The sequence below is a fragment of the Meles meles genome, chromosome 8, assembly GCF_922984935.1.
Source record: "Meles meles chromosome 8, mMelMel3.1 paternal haplotype, whole genome shotgun sequence".
NCBI lineage: Eukaryota > Metazoa > Chordata > Mammalia > Carnivora > Mustelidae > Meles > Meles meles.
The window spans coordinates 14,896,834-14,915,421 of record NC_060073.1 but is presented as its reverse complement, the minus strand read 5'-3'; the positions used below and the strand labels follow the sequence as shown (position 1 = coordinate 14,915,421).

The 18,588-nt window shown below is 36.3% G+C and overlaps 1 protein-coding gene across 1 annotated transcript; it reads left to right on the top strand.

Annotated features, from left to right (window-relative positions):
• Window positions 1–14,502: 14,502 nt before the first annotated feature.
• LOC123948025 (olfactory receptor 5F1-like) lies at window positions 14,503–15,447 on the top strand. The gene has a single exon (XM_046014425.1). It carries the CDS (start codon window positions 14,503–14,505, stop codon window positions 15,445–15,447), a length of 945 nt encoding a protein of 314 aa, XP_045870381.1.
• Window positions 15,448–18,588: the final 3,141 nt, after the last annotated feature.

The following is an 18,588-nucleotide window of genomic DNA, read 5'->3' as shown; positions in this document are numbered from 1 at the left end:
AGGGGAGATTTTACAGTGATAATCCACAGGATTTAGTTGTCTATATCCTTATGCTGATGGACAATGGTGCCATTATTTCTAAAAAAGAAAGAACTGGGCCCCATTGTCCAGGTTACCATGTAGATTTTGTTTTTAAACTTTTCCTAATAAAATCTTTGAATTTTCTTTTCCTTCTTGGAAATCTGCTATGTATCCATCACCCTCCCAGAATGCTCATGAATCTTGAAGAGTTCTTAGGTTAGTCATGCAACTGTTTGAGCTGAAGTACTTCCACCTATAATGTACCATGAAGACACCAACATAGAATTCAAGATCATTTTAGACTACGTGAGAGATCTTATTGCACGTTCTTGGTCAACACAATGTCACTTAGTTAAAATCACTTTTGTCCTTTGTTTTCTCAGATATTTTTAATGGTATAATGTTATTGTCTTTCTTGTTTAAATTTCTATATTGTCCACCTATATCTCAACACATGAGATTATTGAGTCTCTGTAGGTCTGTCTTGTTAATTACTCATGATCAAAATACACTTGCTCACTCTCTAGCTAAAGTATATATTCTCTGTCTTTGGTATTTCTGGAAACTAATAATGATATTTTAAAATGCTTTGTAGCATTCCATTATGATTTTTTATGTTTTTCATCGCTGCCATATTATTAAAATGAAATTTGTTCGATGAAAATGGCCAATGGCAGGTAGCAAATCACTGGAAGATAGATTTCCTAGGCAGAGTTTTAGAAATAATATCATCAATGTAATTCCTTTCATATTGTCATTGTTAGTTAAATAATCAATAGGTCCAAAAACACTCAAACATTTACTGCATCTTTGAATAAGATAAATAAAAGATCTTGCATTGTAATACCTGATGACCATGTTGTTTATTTTATTTTGATAAATAAATGAAACCAGGTTTCAAATAAAATGCATGCATGAATAGTAACAGCTACAGCTGTACCATGTGGAAAAGAAAAGCATGCCTTATACTTGGAAGAGTGGAGAAATTACAAAAAAAAATAATAATTTGAAGTATGATGGTAATATACCACTGAGAAAATGTGATGTAAAAGTTTCTGACTCAGCATTCTGCTTTTTTTTTCTATAGTCAGCCTGATTTTCTCATTGACATATGCTTTTTCTATGTGACTGAATCATGACCAGTGATGTTTTGATAATTTCTTACCTTACATTTTATTAATGCAAAAAATGAGTGCACTGTGCTTTTCAGCCATACAATACATATGAGATTGCACTATTTTGTTCCCAAAAGGATTCACCCTTTCTCTAAGATTACTTGACCGAATTTTTTTTTTATTCTTTTGGTGGAACATATAATTGAGATGAATATAGAAACGTTTCTGATATTTATTGCATTATTTTGCCAAGTCTTTCTGGATGAAAGGAGGATACATGAGAAAAGAGAATCATTATACTAAATAAACAAAAGTTACTGTTAAGAAGGAAAAGTCTTATATTTCTTAGATGTTTCCCATTAAAATACAGAAAACACATCTGGGTATATTTTAATTTATTCTTTTTCTTTTTTTTAATTAAAATTTTTTTATAAACATATAATGTATTTTTATCCCCAGGGGTACGGTCTGTGAATCGCCAGGTTTACACACTTCACAGCACTCATCATAGCACATACCTTCCCCGATGTCCATATCCCCATCACCCTCTCCTGAACCCCCTCCCCCCAGCAACCCTCAGTCTGTTTTTTGAGATTGGGTCTTTTATGGTTTGTCTCCCTCCTGATCCCATCTTCTTTCCCTTTTTCTTTTCCTACCCCCCAACACCCCCATTTTGCATCTCCCCTTCCTCATATCAGGGAGATCATATGATAGTTTTCTTTCTCCGATTGCCTTATTTCACTATGCATTATACCCTCTAGTTCTGTCCAGGTCATCGCAAATGGCAAGATTTCATTTCTTTTGATGGCTGCATAGTATCCCTATATATATACATATATATACATATATATATATATATGTATATATATAAATATATATATATATACACCACCTCTTATTTATCCATTCATCTGTTAATGGACATCTAGGTTCTTTCCATAGTTTGGCTATTGTGGACATTCCTGCTATAAACATTCAGGTGCACGTGCCCCTTTGGAGCACCACGTTTGTATCTTTAGGGTATATACCCAGTAGTGCAATTGCTGGGTCATAGGGTAACACTATTTTCAGTTTTTTGAGGAACCTCCACAATGTTTTCCAGAGTGGTTGCACCAGCTTACATTCCCACGAACAGTGTAGGAGGGTTCCCCTTTTTCTGCCTCCTCACCAGCATCTGTCATTTCCTGACTTGTTAATTTTAGCCATTCTGACTGGTGTGAGGTGGTATCTCATTGTGGTTTTGATTTGTATTTCCCTGATGCCGAGTGATGTGGAGCATTTTTTCATGTGTCTGTTGGCCATCTGGATGTCTTTTTGCAGAAAAGTCTGTTCATGTCCTCTGCCCATTTCTTGATTGGGTTATTTGTTCTTTGGGTGTTGAGTTTGTTAAGCTCTTTATAGATTTTGGATACTAGCCCTTTATCCGATATGTCGTTTGCAAATATCTTCTCCCATTCTGTCAGTTGTCTTTTGGTTTTGTTAACTGTTTCCTTTGCTATGCAAAAGCTTTTGATCTTGATGATATCTCAATAGTTCATTTTTGCCCTTGCTTCTGTTGCCTTTGGCAATGTTCCTAGGAAGACGTTGCTGCGGCTGAGGTTGAAGAGGTTGCTGCCTGTGTTCTCCTCATGGGTTTTGATGGATTCCTTTCTCACATTAAGGTCCTTCATCCATTTTAAGTCCATTTCATGTGTGGTGCAATGAAATAGTCCAATTTCATTTTTCTGCATGTGGCTGTCCAATTTTCCCAGCACCATTTGTTGAAGAGGCTGTCTTTTTTCCATTGGACATTCCTTCCTGCTTTGTCTAAGATTAGTTGACCATAGAGTTGAGGGTCTTTTTCTGGGCTCTCTATTCTGTTCCATTGATCTATGTGTCTGTTTTTGTGCCAGGACCATACTGTCTTGATGATGACAGCTTTGTAATAGAGCTTGAAGTCCAGAAGTGTGATGCCACCCACTTTGGCTCTCTTGTTCAATATTCCTTCGAGGTCTTCTGGTTCCATATAAATTTTAGGATTATTTGTTCCATTTCTTTGAAAAAACTGGATGGTATTTGATAGGGATTGCATTATATGTGTAGATTGCTTTAGGCAGCATAGGCATTTTCACAATATTTGTTCTTCCAATCCATTAGCATGGAACATTTTTCCATTTCTTTGTATCTTTCTCAATTTCTTTCATGAGTACTTTGTAGTTTTCTGAGTATAGATTCTTTGTCTCTTTGGTTAGGTTTATTCCTAGGTATCTTATGGTTTTGGGTGTAATTGTAAATGGGATTGACTCCTTAATTTCTCTTTCTTCTGTCTTGTTGTTGGTATTCAGAAATGCAACTGATTTCTGTGCATTGACTTTATATCCTGACACTTTACTGAATTCCTGTACAAGTTCTAGCAGTTTTGGAGTGGAGTCTTTTGGGTTATCCACATATAGTATCATATCATCTGCAAAGAGTTTGACTTTTTCTTTGCCAATTTGGATGCCTTTAATTTCTTTTTGTTGTCTGATTGCCGAGGCTAGGACTTCTAGTACTATGGTGAATAGCAGTGGTGATAATGGACATCCCTGCCATGTTCCTGACCTTAGTGGAAAAGCTTTCAGTTTTTCTCCATTGAGGATGATATTTGCAGTGGGTTTTTCATAGATGGCTTTGATAATACTGAGGCATGTACCCTCTATCCCTACACTTTGAAGAATTTTGATCAGGAAGGGATGTTGTACTTTGTCAAATGCTTTTTCAGCATCTATTGAGAGTATCATATGGTTCTTGTTCTTTCTTTTATTAATGTGTTCTATCACATTGATTGATTTGTGGATGTTGAACCAACCTTGCAGTCCTGGAATAAATCCCACTTGGTTGTGGTAAATAATCCTTTTAACGTACTGTTAGATCCTATTGGCTAGTATTTTGGTGAGAATTTTCGCATCTGTGTTCATCAGGAATATTGGTCTATAGTTCTCTTTTCTGATGGGATCCTTGTCTGGTATTGGGAACAAGGTGATGTCAGCCTCATAAAATGAGTTTGGAAGTTCTCCTTCCATTTCTATTTTTGGAACAGTTTCAGGAGAATAGGAATTAGTTCTTCTTTAAATGTTTGGTAGAATTCCCCTGGGAAGCCGCCTGGCTCTGGGCTTTTGTTTATTTGGAGGTTTTTGATGACTGTTTCAATCTCCTTACTGGTTATGTGTCTGTTCAGGTCTTCTATTTCTTCCTGGTTCAGTTGTGGTAGTTTATATGTCTCTAGAAATGTATCCATTTCTTCCAGATTGTTGAATTTGTTGGCATAGAGTTGTTGATAGTATGTTCTTATAATTGTTTGTATTTCTTTGGTGTTAGTTGTGATCTCTCCTCTTTCATTCATGATTTTATTTATTTGGGTCCTTTCTCTTTTCTTTTTAATAAGTCTGGCCAGGGGTTTATCAATCATTTCAATTCTTTCAAAGAACCAGCTCATAGTCTTGTTGATTTGTTCTATTGTTTTTTTAGTTTCTATGTCATTGATTTCTGCTCTGATCTTTATGATTTCTCTTCTCCTGCTGGGTTTAGGGTTTCTTTCTTGTTCTTTCTCCAGCTCCTTTAGGTGTAGGTTTAGGTTGTGTACTTGAGACCTTTTTTGTTTCTTGAGAAAGCCTTGTACTGCTATATATTTTCCTCTCAGAGCTGCCTTTGTTGTGTCCCACAGATTTTGAACTGTTGTGTTTTCATTATCATTTGTTGCCATGAATTTTTTCAATTCTTCTTTAATTTCCTTGTTGACCCATTCATTTTTTAGAAGGATGCTGTTTATTCTCCATGTATTTGGGTTCTTTCCAGCTTTCCTCTTGTGATTGAGTTCTAGCTTCAGAGCATTGTGGTCAGAAAATATGTAGGGAATGATCCCAATCTTTTGATACCAGTTGAGACCTGATTTATGACCCAGAATGTGGTCTATCCCAGAGAATGTTCCATGTGCACTAGGAAGAATGTGTATTCTGTTATTTTGGGATGGAATGTTCTGAATATATCTGTGATGTCCATTTGGTCCAGTGTGTCATTTAAGGTCTTTATTTCCTTGGTGATCTTTTGCTTGGGTGATCTGTCCATTGCAGTGAGGGGAGTGTTAAAGTTCCCTACTATTATTGTATTCTTGTTGATGCGTTTCTTTGATTTTGTTATTAATTGGCTTATATAGTTGGGTGCTCCCATGTTAGGGGCATAGATATTTAAAATTGTTAGATCTTCTTATTGGACAAACCCTTTGAGTATGATATAGTGTCCTTCCTCATCTCTTATTATAGTCTTTGGCTTAAAATCTAATTGATCTGATATAAGGTTTGCCACCTAAGCTTTCTTCTGATGTCCATTAGCATGGTAAATTGTTTTCCACCCCCTCACTTTAAATCTGGAGGTGTCTTCGGGTCTAAGATGAGTTTCTTGTAGGCAACATATTAATGTTTTTGTTTTTTGTGGGTTTTTTTATCCATTCTGATACTCTGTGTCTTTTGATTGGGGCATTTAGCCCATTTACATTCTGGGTAACTATTGAAAGACATGAATTTATTGCCATTGTATTGCCTGTAAGGTGACTATTACTGTATATTGTCTCTGTTCCTTTCTGATCTACTACTTTTAGGCTCTCTCTTTGCTTAGAGGATCCCTTTCAATACTTCCTATAGAGCTAGTTTGGTGTTTGCAAATTCTTTCAGTTTTTGTTTGTCCTGGAAGCTTTTTATCTCTCCTTCTGCCAATGAAAGCCTAGCTGGATATAGTATTCTTGGCTGCATGTTTTTCTTGTTTAGTGCTCTGAATATATCATGCCAGTTCTTTCTGGCATGCCAGGTCTCTGTGGATAAGTCTGCTATCAATCTAATATTTTTACCCTTGTATGTTACAGACTTATTTTCCCAGGCTGCTTTCAGGATTTTCTCTTTTTCCCTAAGACTTGTAAATTTTACTATCAGGTGACGGGGTGTGACCCTACTTTTATTGATTTCGAGGGGCATTCTTTGCATCTCCTGGATTTTGATATTTGTTCCCTTTGCCATATTAGGGAATTTCTCTACAACAATTCTCTCCAATATACCTTCCACTCCCTTTTCTCTTTCTTCTTCTTCTGGAATCAATTATTCTAATGCTGTGTCGTCTTATGGTGTCACTTATCTCACGAATTCTCTCCTCGTGGTCCATTATTTGTTTGTCTCTCTTTTGCTCAGCTTCTTTATTTTCTGTCATTTGGTCTTCTATGTCACTAATTCTTTCTTCTGCCTCATTTATCCTAGCAGTAAGAGCTTCCATTTTTTATTGCACCTCATTAATAGCTTTTTTTATTTCAACTTGGTTAGATTTTAGTTCTTTTATTTCTCCAGAAAGGGCTTTTATCTCCCTGGAGAGGGTTTCTCTAATATCTTCCATGCCTTTATCGAGCCTGGCTAGATCCTTGAGAATCATCATTCTGAACTCTAGATCTGTCATATTACCCATATCCGTATTGATTAGGTCCCTAGCCTTCAGTACTGCCTCTTGTTCTTTTTTTTGTGGTGAGTTTTTCTGCCTTGTCATTTTGTCCAGTTAAGAATGTATAAAGGAGCAAATAAAATGTTAAAAGGGTGGCACAGACCCCAGGGAAATGTGCTTTAACCAACTCAGAAGAGACCCCAAATCATGGGAGGGAGAAAGGAGATAAAAAAGAAGTTTTAAAAAAATGAAAAGAAAAGAAAAGAATGCAAGTAAAGAAAAAAATATTAAAAGAAAAAAAATATATATATATACATATATTAAACTGGTGACTAGAACGAGGTCACTCACTTAATTTTGGGAGTATTTTGGTCTCTTAGTAGGAACTACCTCCCAAAATTTTAAAGGATGAAAAACATATATAAGGGTAGGCACAATGAAGAGATGGAATAAGCATATAAAGATGAGTTTTGTTTTTTTTTTTCTTTTTCTAAAGAATGAGTTGATAAAGCAAGTTGGTTGGGAGAATAAAGAAAAGGAAAGTGGAGAGAATTTGCTCAGGCTGGAGACTAGTACAAGCCTGGAGCTAGATTTAGGGTATACTTTGATCTATTAGGAGAAGTTGTACCCCAAATTTTTAGGAAGAAAAACCCTATGTGTATACAAAAAATATAGTTAGATACAATAGATGATAAAATGTGACTATAATAATGAAGGTTAAAGAAAAGATTATTATTTTTTTTCTTTGTAAGGTATTGATAAGATAAACTAGTTAAAAAATGTTAAAAGAGGAAAGGCTAAGATCCTTGTTAAAAAAAAACTAGCAGAAGAAAAAAGGAAAAAATATTAACTGCAAGACTAAAGAATTATGGGGAGAAAACCATGGATTCCTTGTTTGCTTTCTCCTCCTCTGGTATTCCGCTGTTCTCCTTGGTAAGTGAAATTGGTCTTGACTGGGTTTCTTGTTAATCTTCTGGGAGAGGGGCCTGTTATAGTGATTCTCAAGTGTCTTTGTCTGAGGTGGAACTACTGCACCCTTATCAGGGGCCAGGATAAGTAATCTGCTCAGGTTTGCTTTTGGGAGCTTTTGTTCCCTGAACGCTTCCCGTAGAGTTCCAGAGGACGGGAATGAAAATGGCGGCCTCCCACTCTCTGGCCCAGAGGAGCTGAGAGCCCGGGGCCCTACTCCTCAGTGTGCCCTCAGAGAAGAGCGCTCAATCGCTCCCATCTCTCTGGCCTCTGGCTGCGCCTGGAGAAAAGCACTCATTCACTCATGCTTGGAGGAAAGCGCTCGGTTGGTCCCATCTCCCCAGCCTCCAGCTGCGTGCTTGGAGAAAAGCACTCGGTCACTCTGTCTCCCCAGCCTCTAGCCGCACGCTTGGGGAAAAGCGCTTGGTCGCTCTGTCTCCCTGGTCTCCGTCCTCGCTCTGAGCTCACCCAGCCTTTGCCCAGTTCAAGGTAACCCTGAGAAGAGAGCTCACTCCTTGGCTCTTGTCTCTACAGCCGACTTCCTGTACCTGTTCCTAATACCTGTGAGTTCTGTGACACTCAGACACCCCTGGTCATTCTGTGACCCCGTGGGAGCTGGGGCTATGCTGTCCCTGCATGGGCTTCACCTCCATTTAGCCTCTGGAGCAATGTCCCTCAGTGGAGCAGACTTTTAAAAGTCCTGATTTTGTGCTCTGTTGCTCTGCCGCTCGCTGGGAGTCGGCCCCTCCCCACGCAGTCTTCTGCGCGTTTGGATTCCCTTTTCCGCCAGTCCTACCTTTCAGAAAGTGATCAATTTTCTGTTTCTAGAATTGTTGTTGTTCTTCTCTTTGATTTCCTGTTGGATTTGTAGGTGTTCACAATGGTTAGAGAAGCTATCTAGTTGATCTCCTGCTACCTGATGTCGTCTCAGCCTGCTACTTCCTGCCATCTTGACTCAGCACCCTGGATATATTTTCAATCAAACTTCATTGGAAAATAATGCAGTCTATATACAGTTTTTTCTTGTTTTAAGGCATTTGTTTATTGTATCTCTTCTCTATAAGTTTAAAGAATATCCATAATTTATACATCAGTTAGTTCTCTTCTTTAAAGAGGTATCATGGCATCAATAAAGACATCTAAAAATACAGAACAATTAAGGTACTCCTTTCAGAGAAGAGAATGTTCAGAGAGCAACTGTGATTAAAACATATTAACCATCTAGAGAAATAATGGAAGGAAAGGTAAGAATGTTGATTTCATAACCATTTGGAAGTGTCCTGCTTCAGTTTTTTACTGTTGCCTTATAAATCACATCCTAGGTTTGTAGCTTAGAACAATATTAGTTTATGTTTATTTATTATTAATAATATTACTAATATTACTAATATTATATATTAGTTTATTAGTTTACTCATAAGTGTATGGGTCAGGAATTGGGGAAGGATCCACTGAATGATTCTTCTGCTCCATGTGACACTGACTAGGTCACTAAAAGAGTATTCAGATGGTAACTGGTCTGATCTGTAATATCTAAAATAGCTTTGTATTACTATATATTATTTTGTGTTACCGTATGATATCATTACAATTGTGGATTTCAGAGAAAAAAAGTCTAGTTGTTATGTAACTTACATATACATGGGAAGAAGCAGTTAAATACTTCGATAAATATGTTAGTAAGAGCGGAGGCTGGGTGCCTAAGTCAGTTGAGAGCATCCAACTTAGTTTCAGCTCAGTTCGTGATCTCTGGCTTAGGACTCTACACTTGGTGGAGAGTCTGCTTGGGGATTCTCTCCCTCTGTCCTTCCCCTCACTCGTGCTCAATCCCTTCGCTCCACAATAAATAAATAAATAAATCTTTAGAAAAATACATTAACAAGATAGTCTAAAATTATGAAGTAAATCATATACAGTGAAGTGATTGAGATTGCATTTGTAATAGAACACTTTTTAATTTAGTTTGGTAATCAGAGGTTAAAGAATATTTTCCATCAGGGCAGGCACTAAGGTTTCCTTTTTTTTTTTTTTTATCTCACTGATAGGACTCACCTACAGAAAAGAATCTTACATATTATTAAGTTAAAAATGATAAGTGAAGACAAGAAATGATAAATTAAATGAGGAGAGGAAGGGTCTCATACTCACTGGCTTATATAAGGCTCAGTAAATATACATGGCAATAAGAAAGAGACATGTTAGTATATGAGCTAATAAATGTAATTATGTATAAAAATATTGAAATGTGTCTTTCTGCAGTTGAGACCAAGAAAAAGATTGTCTCTTACAGTTTGTGTTCATCATTTTACTGGCAATACTAGATTCTGCAGTGACAAAGAAATAATGTGAGATTTGGGAAGATAAGTATAAAAGTAGTTATTGGAAAATTATATAAATGTAGATATAGAAATATTCCAGAATCTCCATTGAAATTACTAGAGTTAATAAATTAATTCTAGGGGCGCCTGGGTGGCTCAGTGGATTAAGCCGCTGCCTTCGGCTCTGGTCATGGTCTCAGGGTCCTGGGATCGAGCCCCGCATCGGGCTCTCTGCTCTGCCGGGAGCCTGCTTCCTCCTCTCTCTCTGCCTGCCTCTCTGCCTACTTGTGATCTCTCTCTCTGTCAAATAAATAAATAAAATCTTAAAAAAAATAAATTAATTAATTCTATATATGTGCTGAATGCATAATCAATAAACAAAATTAATGTATTTCCACACAAAAGAAACAAACATAAGTTAACATTAAAGCACACTATGTAAATAGGATCAAAAATATCAAATTCTTAAGAGAAATCTAGTTAAAAAAAAACCAAACATGCAGAAAGTCTACCCAGTAAACTATAAGATAATTTGAAGAAAGTTTCAGAGAAACAAAGTAAATGGATTGCAAGGACATGTTCATGGATTAAAATTCAATATTTTTCAATAATTGAAAATATTAATAATAATTTTCAGGTGCCAGTTTTCCTCAGTATGAGCCACAAAGTCAATCCAATACAATAAAATCCCATCTGTATGTGTGCAAGATATGTGTTTGTAATGTACCACCTGGTTCTAAAACTGTTGTGGAAATGAAGACAGCCAGCAATAACCAAACCACTGCTGGGGAGAAGTCGAGTGGGAGCACCTACTCTGTGGGGCATCATGACATATTATAAACTGGGAATTCAGACCAGAGGAAAGAATTCAACAATTGATAAAGAGACCAGTGGCACATAATAGAGAGCCCAGTACATACCAAGCTCATGAACTCACTTGAATATGTAAAAATTGCAGAATAAATAGAAAAGATGAGTTTATATAAATTGTACTAATTTAATTAGAAATGAATATATTTTACAAAATAAACCTATACCTCACATTATTTATAAAAAAAATCAAAGTAGTTTGTATACCTAAATATGAAATGCAGCATAATAAAGCTTTAAAGAAAATAGGACTATGCTATGACCCAGCAATGACACTACTAGGTATATATCCGAAAAATGAAAAATACTGATTCAAAGGGGCACATGCACCCCTATATTTCTTGCAGTATTATTTGTAATAGCCAAATTATGGAAAGAGCCCAAATGCCCATTGGCTGACAAATGGATAAAGAAGATGTGGTATAAATATACAATGGGATATTACTCAGCCATCAAGAAGAATGAAATCTTACCATTTGCAATGGCAGGGATGGAGTTAGAGAGTACAATGCGAAGTGAAGTCAGTCAGAGAAAACAAATACCATATGATGTCACTGATAGGTGAAATTTAGGAAACAAAACAAATAAGCAGGGGGAAAATAGAGTGTTCATGAGTGTTCTGTAGTTCCTCGAGTACAGGTCTTTTACCTCTTTGGTTAGGTTTATTCCTAGGTATCTTATGGTTCTTGGTGCTATAGTAAATGAAATCAATTCTCTAATTTCCCTTTCTATATTTTCATTGTTAGTGTATAGATAGCAACTGATTTCTGTGTATTGACTTTGTATCCTGCCACACAGCATGCATTCCTGATTAAAAACCCTTCAAAGTATAGGGATAGAGGGAACAATCCTCAACTTCATAATATCTATCTATGAAAAACCCACAGTGAATATCATCCTCAATGGGGAAAAGCTGGCAGCCTTCCCTTTGAGATCAGGAACACGACAAGGATGAATACATGTTTCTCATGTAAATTTTGATTATTTCTTTAATCAAAACTACTTATAAAAACATTTTAATTATCCTAATTTCTTGTCTATTGCATTTATGTAAAAATGTGCAATTATTATATATTTTATGTAACTCAAGATAAATTTAAACTACAAAAACATCGAGCCTTCTCATTATTATAGAGTGGGGATTTATCATTCTCCTTTGTCTTAAGTCCTTGACAATATTTAGTAAAACCTTCTTCATGAATGTGATAGTGTTTTTGCCTCTTTGATATACGATGTCATTGCCTTTCACTTTTTCTGTCTCCCTCATTCTTTTGTTTTGGTTGAATTTCAATTCAAATTCATTACCCAAATATACAGGTGTCAACCAAAATTTTGCCTCATTTAATGATTTTTGAGTAATTTATTTACTAAAATTAATGAATGATGTTTAAAGTGTGTGCATTTAGGCTTTGTTTTGGCCAGTATTTTCATCAGTGATTAGGTGAGGCCAGGAGAGGCGAGCTTACAAAACCTGTTAGCATCACAAAGTTGAAAAAATAAACAAGCATAAGAAATAGAGATGATGTTATTAGAAGTTGAAGTCCTGCATTTAGGTAGAAAAGATGTGTACAGAGAGTTTAATCTGAAAATGCAAATATTTATTTTGATTTAGTTTGTTAAATGTAAACTAACATGCACAGTGTTATTTTCATGGCTCTATTGAAAATGAGAAGTGTGCAACTGTAAACGGCAAATAGGTGTTTACTAGAAGATGCACACGCACACATTACACATGTATGTGTATATAAGTGATTAGGATAAAAGGGGACTGGACAAGGAAATTAAGAGGCTGGGTATTATTTCCTTCTGCTAGGATTGTGTTCCAGATGATTCTCGTACTTTCTAACAGTTCGTCTATTGAAAAGTCATTTAATAATATGAAATCTCAGCTGCAAAATGCATAAAATAATAATGTCAACCTCCAAGACTGGCAGGGAGAATTAACTGAAGATTTAAATGGAAAAGAGCTATATGTTTTGAGTTCTCAAAGCAAATAGGCTCTCCATGCATATGGACCCCCATATGAGGTTTATTTCACCTAGCTTTCTTTGTATTTAGATCTGGAAAATCTGTCATGTCATCCCCTTCTAGGTACAGAATCATAGGCAATATTTTCAAAATCTAACACAATTCTGAAATCATAAAAACATGAGTTCGTTTTCTTGTCCATTGTATTATTTGCCCAGGGTTTAGTATTTCTTTAAATATTGTGCACTTAAGTTAGTTTCTCCTTCTCATTATTTTCACTCAAGAGAGAGCTGAATGGAGAGATACACTTACTCAGACAAAGGGCGTGTGTGGGGGTGCCTGGTGGCTCAGGAGGTTAAGCCTCTGCCTTCGCTCAGGTCATGATCTCAGGGTCCTGGGATCAAGCCCTGCATCAAGGTCTCTGCTCAGCAGGGAGCCTCTCTCTCTGCCTGCCTCTCTGCCTACTTGTGATCTGTCTGTCAAATAAATAAATGAAATCTATTGTATTGCATGCACACACACACAAATATGCAAAAATACAATTTTACACAAAAGGAAACAGAAAGAATATTCTTTTCAATTACTAAAATTTTGAACAAAGGAAGAAAAATAATTTGGTACTGGATTTTGTATACATTTGGGATAAGCTAAAAATATAAAGGGAGAAGCAGTATCAGCAACCAATTAAAAGTATTATTACTTAATTTTTTTTACTTCAGTAAGACTTTTTTAAAGTAACATAGAGATCAGGAATTACTTTGTGATGCAAACCCCATATAATGTTTGATTCCATATATCTACCTGTGATCATATACTGTGTACTTTTGAGACTGGAGTGTCTGTCTCTAGAGGTCTGACTCACAATTACCTATAATCTAGTCCCATGGTTACTCATTCTTCCTTACGAAAACAAAATAAAAGTGTGGCGGTGTGTATTTACTCAGAAGCCATTTGAAATGTTTACAAAAAAGTAAATTGAATGCTTACTGTATTTCATTTACTTTTAAAAATGAAATTTTCTTCCTTTTTCTGCAAACTCCATTTGATCGGAGAACATCTCATAAAAAAAGGAAATCCTAGACTCCCCAGGTAAGACACTGGGAAGAAAGTGATCAAGATTTTGTGCTGAAAAACTCACTTTTTCCAAAAAACTCACTGAGTTGGACAGGTTGCATGTCTCCTGCTAAGGATGTTATTTAGAAGTGAACTTTGTAATGGGAACAGATTTGGGATCACTTTTAAAACATAAGAAAATCATTTTTAAATAAATGATAGGAGTCTAAATACTGATTATTAGAATTGGTCAGTATGGCTGCTGCTTCAAATGGTAAAGAGTGATTTCTGGAAAGGAACGCATGAATTTTAGAGTTAAAGAATATTCAGAGTGGTTTTGAGGATAAAGGGAAAGGATAAAAAATAGAGCTAAACTCACATACCTGCTCAGTGAATGAGAGAGATGTCAGCAAGGATATTTTTATAGTTTCATTTGGACATAGATTGTACTGAGAGAATATTATCATGTAAGTAGCTTTGGGGAAACTGAATGGGGGTGTGTGGTCCTGCACTAGTGATTTGAGAGATCCCCAATCTTGATTGAATTCAGGCACTTGTTCATTAAATTCAAAGGCTGGTCTATTTGTCACCCAATTTCCTCTTCCTCCATCACTCAATTTACTGTGTTGTATTATCCTAGGTTGTGCTTCTCCCCCATGGGTGAATGACCTCATTAACATTTCTATTTCTTATAAACTTAGGAGAGGAAAATATTTACACCTGGTGCAGGCTTAAGCAAACTATATGTGCAACAAATGACCAGAAGAAACCACACTTCACCGACCGAGTTCATTTTGTTGGGATTAGCAGACACGATGGAGCTACAGATTGTCCTCTTTTTGCTTTTTCTGGTGATTTACACTCTTACAGTTCTGGGGAATGTGGGGATGATCCTCTTAATCAGGATCGATTCCCAACTTCACACACCCATGTATTTCTTCCTGGCTAACCTGTCCTTGGTGGATGTTAGTTACTCCTCCACCATCACCCCTAAGATGCTGGTGGACCTATTATCAGAGGAGAAAACCATCTCCTTTGCTGGCTGCTTTCTGCAACTGTACTTCTTCATCACCTTGGCTACAATTGAGTGCATCCTCTTCGGGTTAATGGCCTATGACCGTTATGTGGCCATATGCAACCCTCTACTTTACTCCCTGGTCATGTCCAGGACAGTTTGCCTCAAAATGGCAGCAGGGGCTTTTACAGCAGGATTCTTGAACTCCATGGTTAACACAAGTTATGTGAGCAGCTTGCCATTCTGCAGTTCCAATGTCATTCGTCATTTCTTCTGTGACAGCCCTCCACTTTTTAGGCTCTCATGTTCTGACACACGCCTAAATGAAAGCATTCTTTCCACATTTGCTGGTGTGAATATGGTGGGAAGTCTGGTGGTCATCCTCACCACCTACTCCTACATTCTCTTTTCTATCTTCCATATGCATTCGAGGGAGGGGAGGCGCAAAGCCCTCTCAACCTGTGGGTCCCACCTGACAGCTATAACTCTGTTCTATGCCACTGCCATATATACCTATCTGAGACCTAGTTCCAGCTACTCCCTGGGTCAGGACAAAGTGGCTTCTGTGTTCTACACGATGGTGATCCCCATGTTGAATCCTCTGATCTACAGCCTCAGGAATAAGGAAGTAAAGAAAGCTTTATGGAATGTAACTACCAGAACAAGGTTCCCTTCCTTTCTCTGATAGGCTTGGTACATTTTCTGAACTAGGTATTAAATGAACTATCTAGGTTGATTGAATCCTACATTTTTCATTAGGATATTTCTAAGTAATTGCTTTCTGTTAATACTCAAGTGCGTGGACCCATTTATGTACAAATAATTTACCAGTCTTATATATGGACTCAGGGATTTCATGTAATTATTGTCTATTTTTGCTGGGTTTTCTCAAATAGGGCTTACTTCTAATGAAATCTTGGTTAGAGAATGAAAGAGACTCAGTGTTTAGAACCAAAAGTCCCAATATCACACGAAACTAACCATATAGAATATTTGCAGTTGTTCACTTATTTTTCTCCTGCATCTTTATTTCACCACTTGTGGTTTGTAAGAGATTGTTATATGTCACTTATGTGTAAAACAATTTGAATTTAAAATAGATTTACATTTTAATTTATTGAGTAATCTTATGGGGGAAAGGCTTAAATCAAATTTCAGGACTACTGTTTTAATTGCAGCTATCAACTCACTATCTTTCTTCCCCCATATCATTCTCTGCATATACTTTTATATTCATTAATAAAGAAGTGTGAGTTTGTCCAAAATATGATATCGGGAGTGGTGTCATCTCATTAGAATGCACCAGTTACAACTCTCATATTCCCTTCTCTGGTCTTCAAAATGTTTAACTTTTCTTTCCCTTCCATTCTCTTGGGCTGACACATAGGGCCAAGTTACATACACATGCATTCAGCTGCTGCTGAGTTTAATCAGTGCATAGCTCCATAGGAGGTACATCAACGTTCAGTGGATGAATCTGACTTACATTCTTTATAATAAGCTTATGGATTTCCTCTTATAGATATCTCTCAATTGCCCAGAGAGGTGTTTGTGATGTCATGGGTGTTGTCTATGCACCTGTGGGCTTTACTTTCACTCCCAGGTCCTGAGTGGTTGCCTGGCCTGGACACCCCGCAGTAGAATGACAGTTTGTTCTCTGAGATCATTTGTCCATCCTCTGAGTAGCTTGCCTACAATCTTCTGCACCAGGTGGCTGCTCATTGGCTAGATTCATTCTACATTCCCCGTCCCCAGTATCTGGTGGGATCATATATTAAGACCAAGATATTTCATAAGTAAATGGCAATAATATATTCCTTCCACTACATGTTTTATTTTCTAGTAACATTAACAATTGAAAGAATGTTTGGGAGAGAAAATCCAGTTATCCTGAGATTGATTTTTAGACATATCCTATTTTAGGTCATGTTCTCTGCTCTCTAATGGAGCTTTTTTACACTTACTTTATCTTATGTACAGAGTCTACAAATACTTTATATTTTGGGGGCTATAATCACTTAATTTTCTTGTCTGCTTTTTAATTACTTAAATATGGGTTTCTGATTATTTCTTCAACCCATAAATTGGTAAAATTATTTTTTAATTGTCATAATTTTTTGTATAGCGTACAACACATTTATGTGAAAAATGTTCCAAATATGGTTTATTTTCATTAACTCAAAATTAATTTAACCTGTGAAACCACTGAGACTTCTAATTATTATATTGAGTGAGCAGACAAGTTGGAAGTAATGAAAAATAGGTATTCAAGAATCATATAGGTCCAAATAAACAACCAAAAGAAGAAATATTGCTGTTATTGAAATCCTGCATTTGGGCAAAAAAAAAATTATACAGTTTTATATTATGTACAAGAATAATTTTGGATTTATTTTGTTAAGTGTAATTTAACATGGACCATATAATTTCCATTAGTCCATTAAAAGTGGCAGGTATACATTTGTAAATGATAATTAAGTAAAAGCTAGGTGCTGAAATAAGTGAAGTAATAATCCATTTAATTTCATGCTGCTAAAATAAAAGATACTATGTTAACTCATAATAAGCCTCCAGAGGATAGAGATAAGTGAAATTTTTCAAGAAGATAATGCCAAAATGGCTGGGTGAACAGGAAAATATTTTTTAAAAAATTAGTTGAGCTGATGTGAGAAGATGTAATCTATAGAAAAGGGATGTACAAAGAGCTGTATTGAAAATTTATAGCTTTGGGACACCTGGGTGACTCAGTCTACTGAGCTTCTGATTCTTGATTTCAGCTCAGGTCATGATCTCAGAGACATGAGATCGAGACCAATATCTGGCTCCACACTCAGTGGGGAGTCTGCTTGAGATTCTCCCTCTCTCTCTGCCCCTCCCCACAAAATAAATAAATATTAAAAAAAAAGAAAACATATAACTTCATGGAAATATACAGCTTTATAGAAACAATTTAAAATAAGTATGTTTATTGAAAACATAGAACACACATCAAATAGAATATGTTGCAACAGAAAGCAGAAGTGTGTTCATTGTTGTTCAATTTATATATAATTTACCATTTAAAAAAAATATATTTATTTGACAGAGAGATCACAAGTAGGCAGAGAGGCAGGGAGAGAGAAGGGGGGGAAGCAGGCTCCCTGCTGAGCAGAGAGCTCAATGCAGGGCTTGATCCCAGGACCCTGAGATCATAACCTGAGCCCAAGACAGAGGCTTAACTCACTGAGCCACCCAGGCATCCCTATAATTTACTATTTTGACTGGGAACATGGTGTGTATTATCTTTAAGGTTCTCTTTAAATTTTGTGATTTTAATCTTAAATGTGAAAACATTGTATATGCCCATGTACCATTCCAAAGTCTCAGAAGAATTCTTGATGTGTTTAAGTCACTTAACAAAAATTATTGCACCCAGATCTTCCCTAAAGAGGAAGGTAGTGAATATGGACCAGATCATGGTGAGTTTTGCAAATAGGAGATAGCTGGATAAAGAACTATATCAAAAGCTGAGTTTCCAAATTGGGCTCCAAACCCTCAACCTCCTGAAGTTTTATGATCATTTTAACCATGCGTTGTAAAGTAAAATTAACAAAATATAACTTATTAGCTAAGGTTGTGCTGAGAGTGTGTCAGATTCGTTTATACACTGATGAGAGAAACAGATAAAAAAGTAACAGATTTGGAGAAGATATGGAAATAGAAGGTTTATTTAGTTTGGAAACAGAAAAAGCCGCATTAAAAACATGCAAAATAAAGACTGAGGTTAGATTTCACACATCATAACATTATCATGCCCAAATAATGTATTGCAGAAGAGAACTGTGTG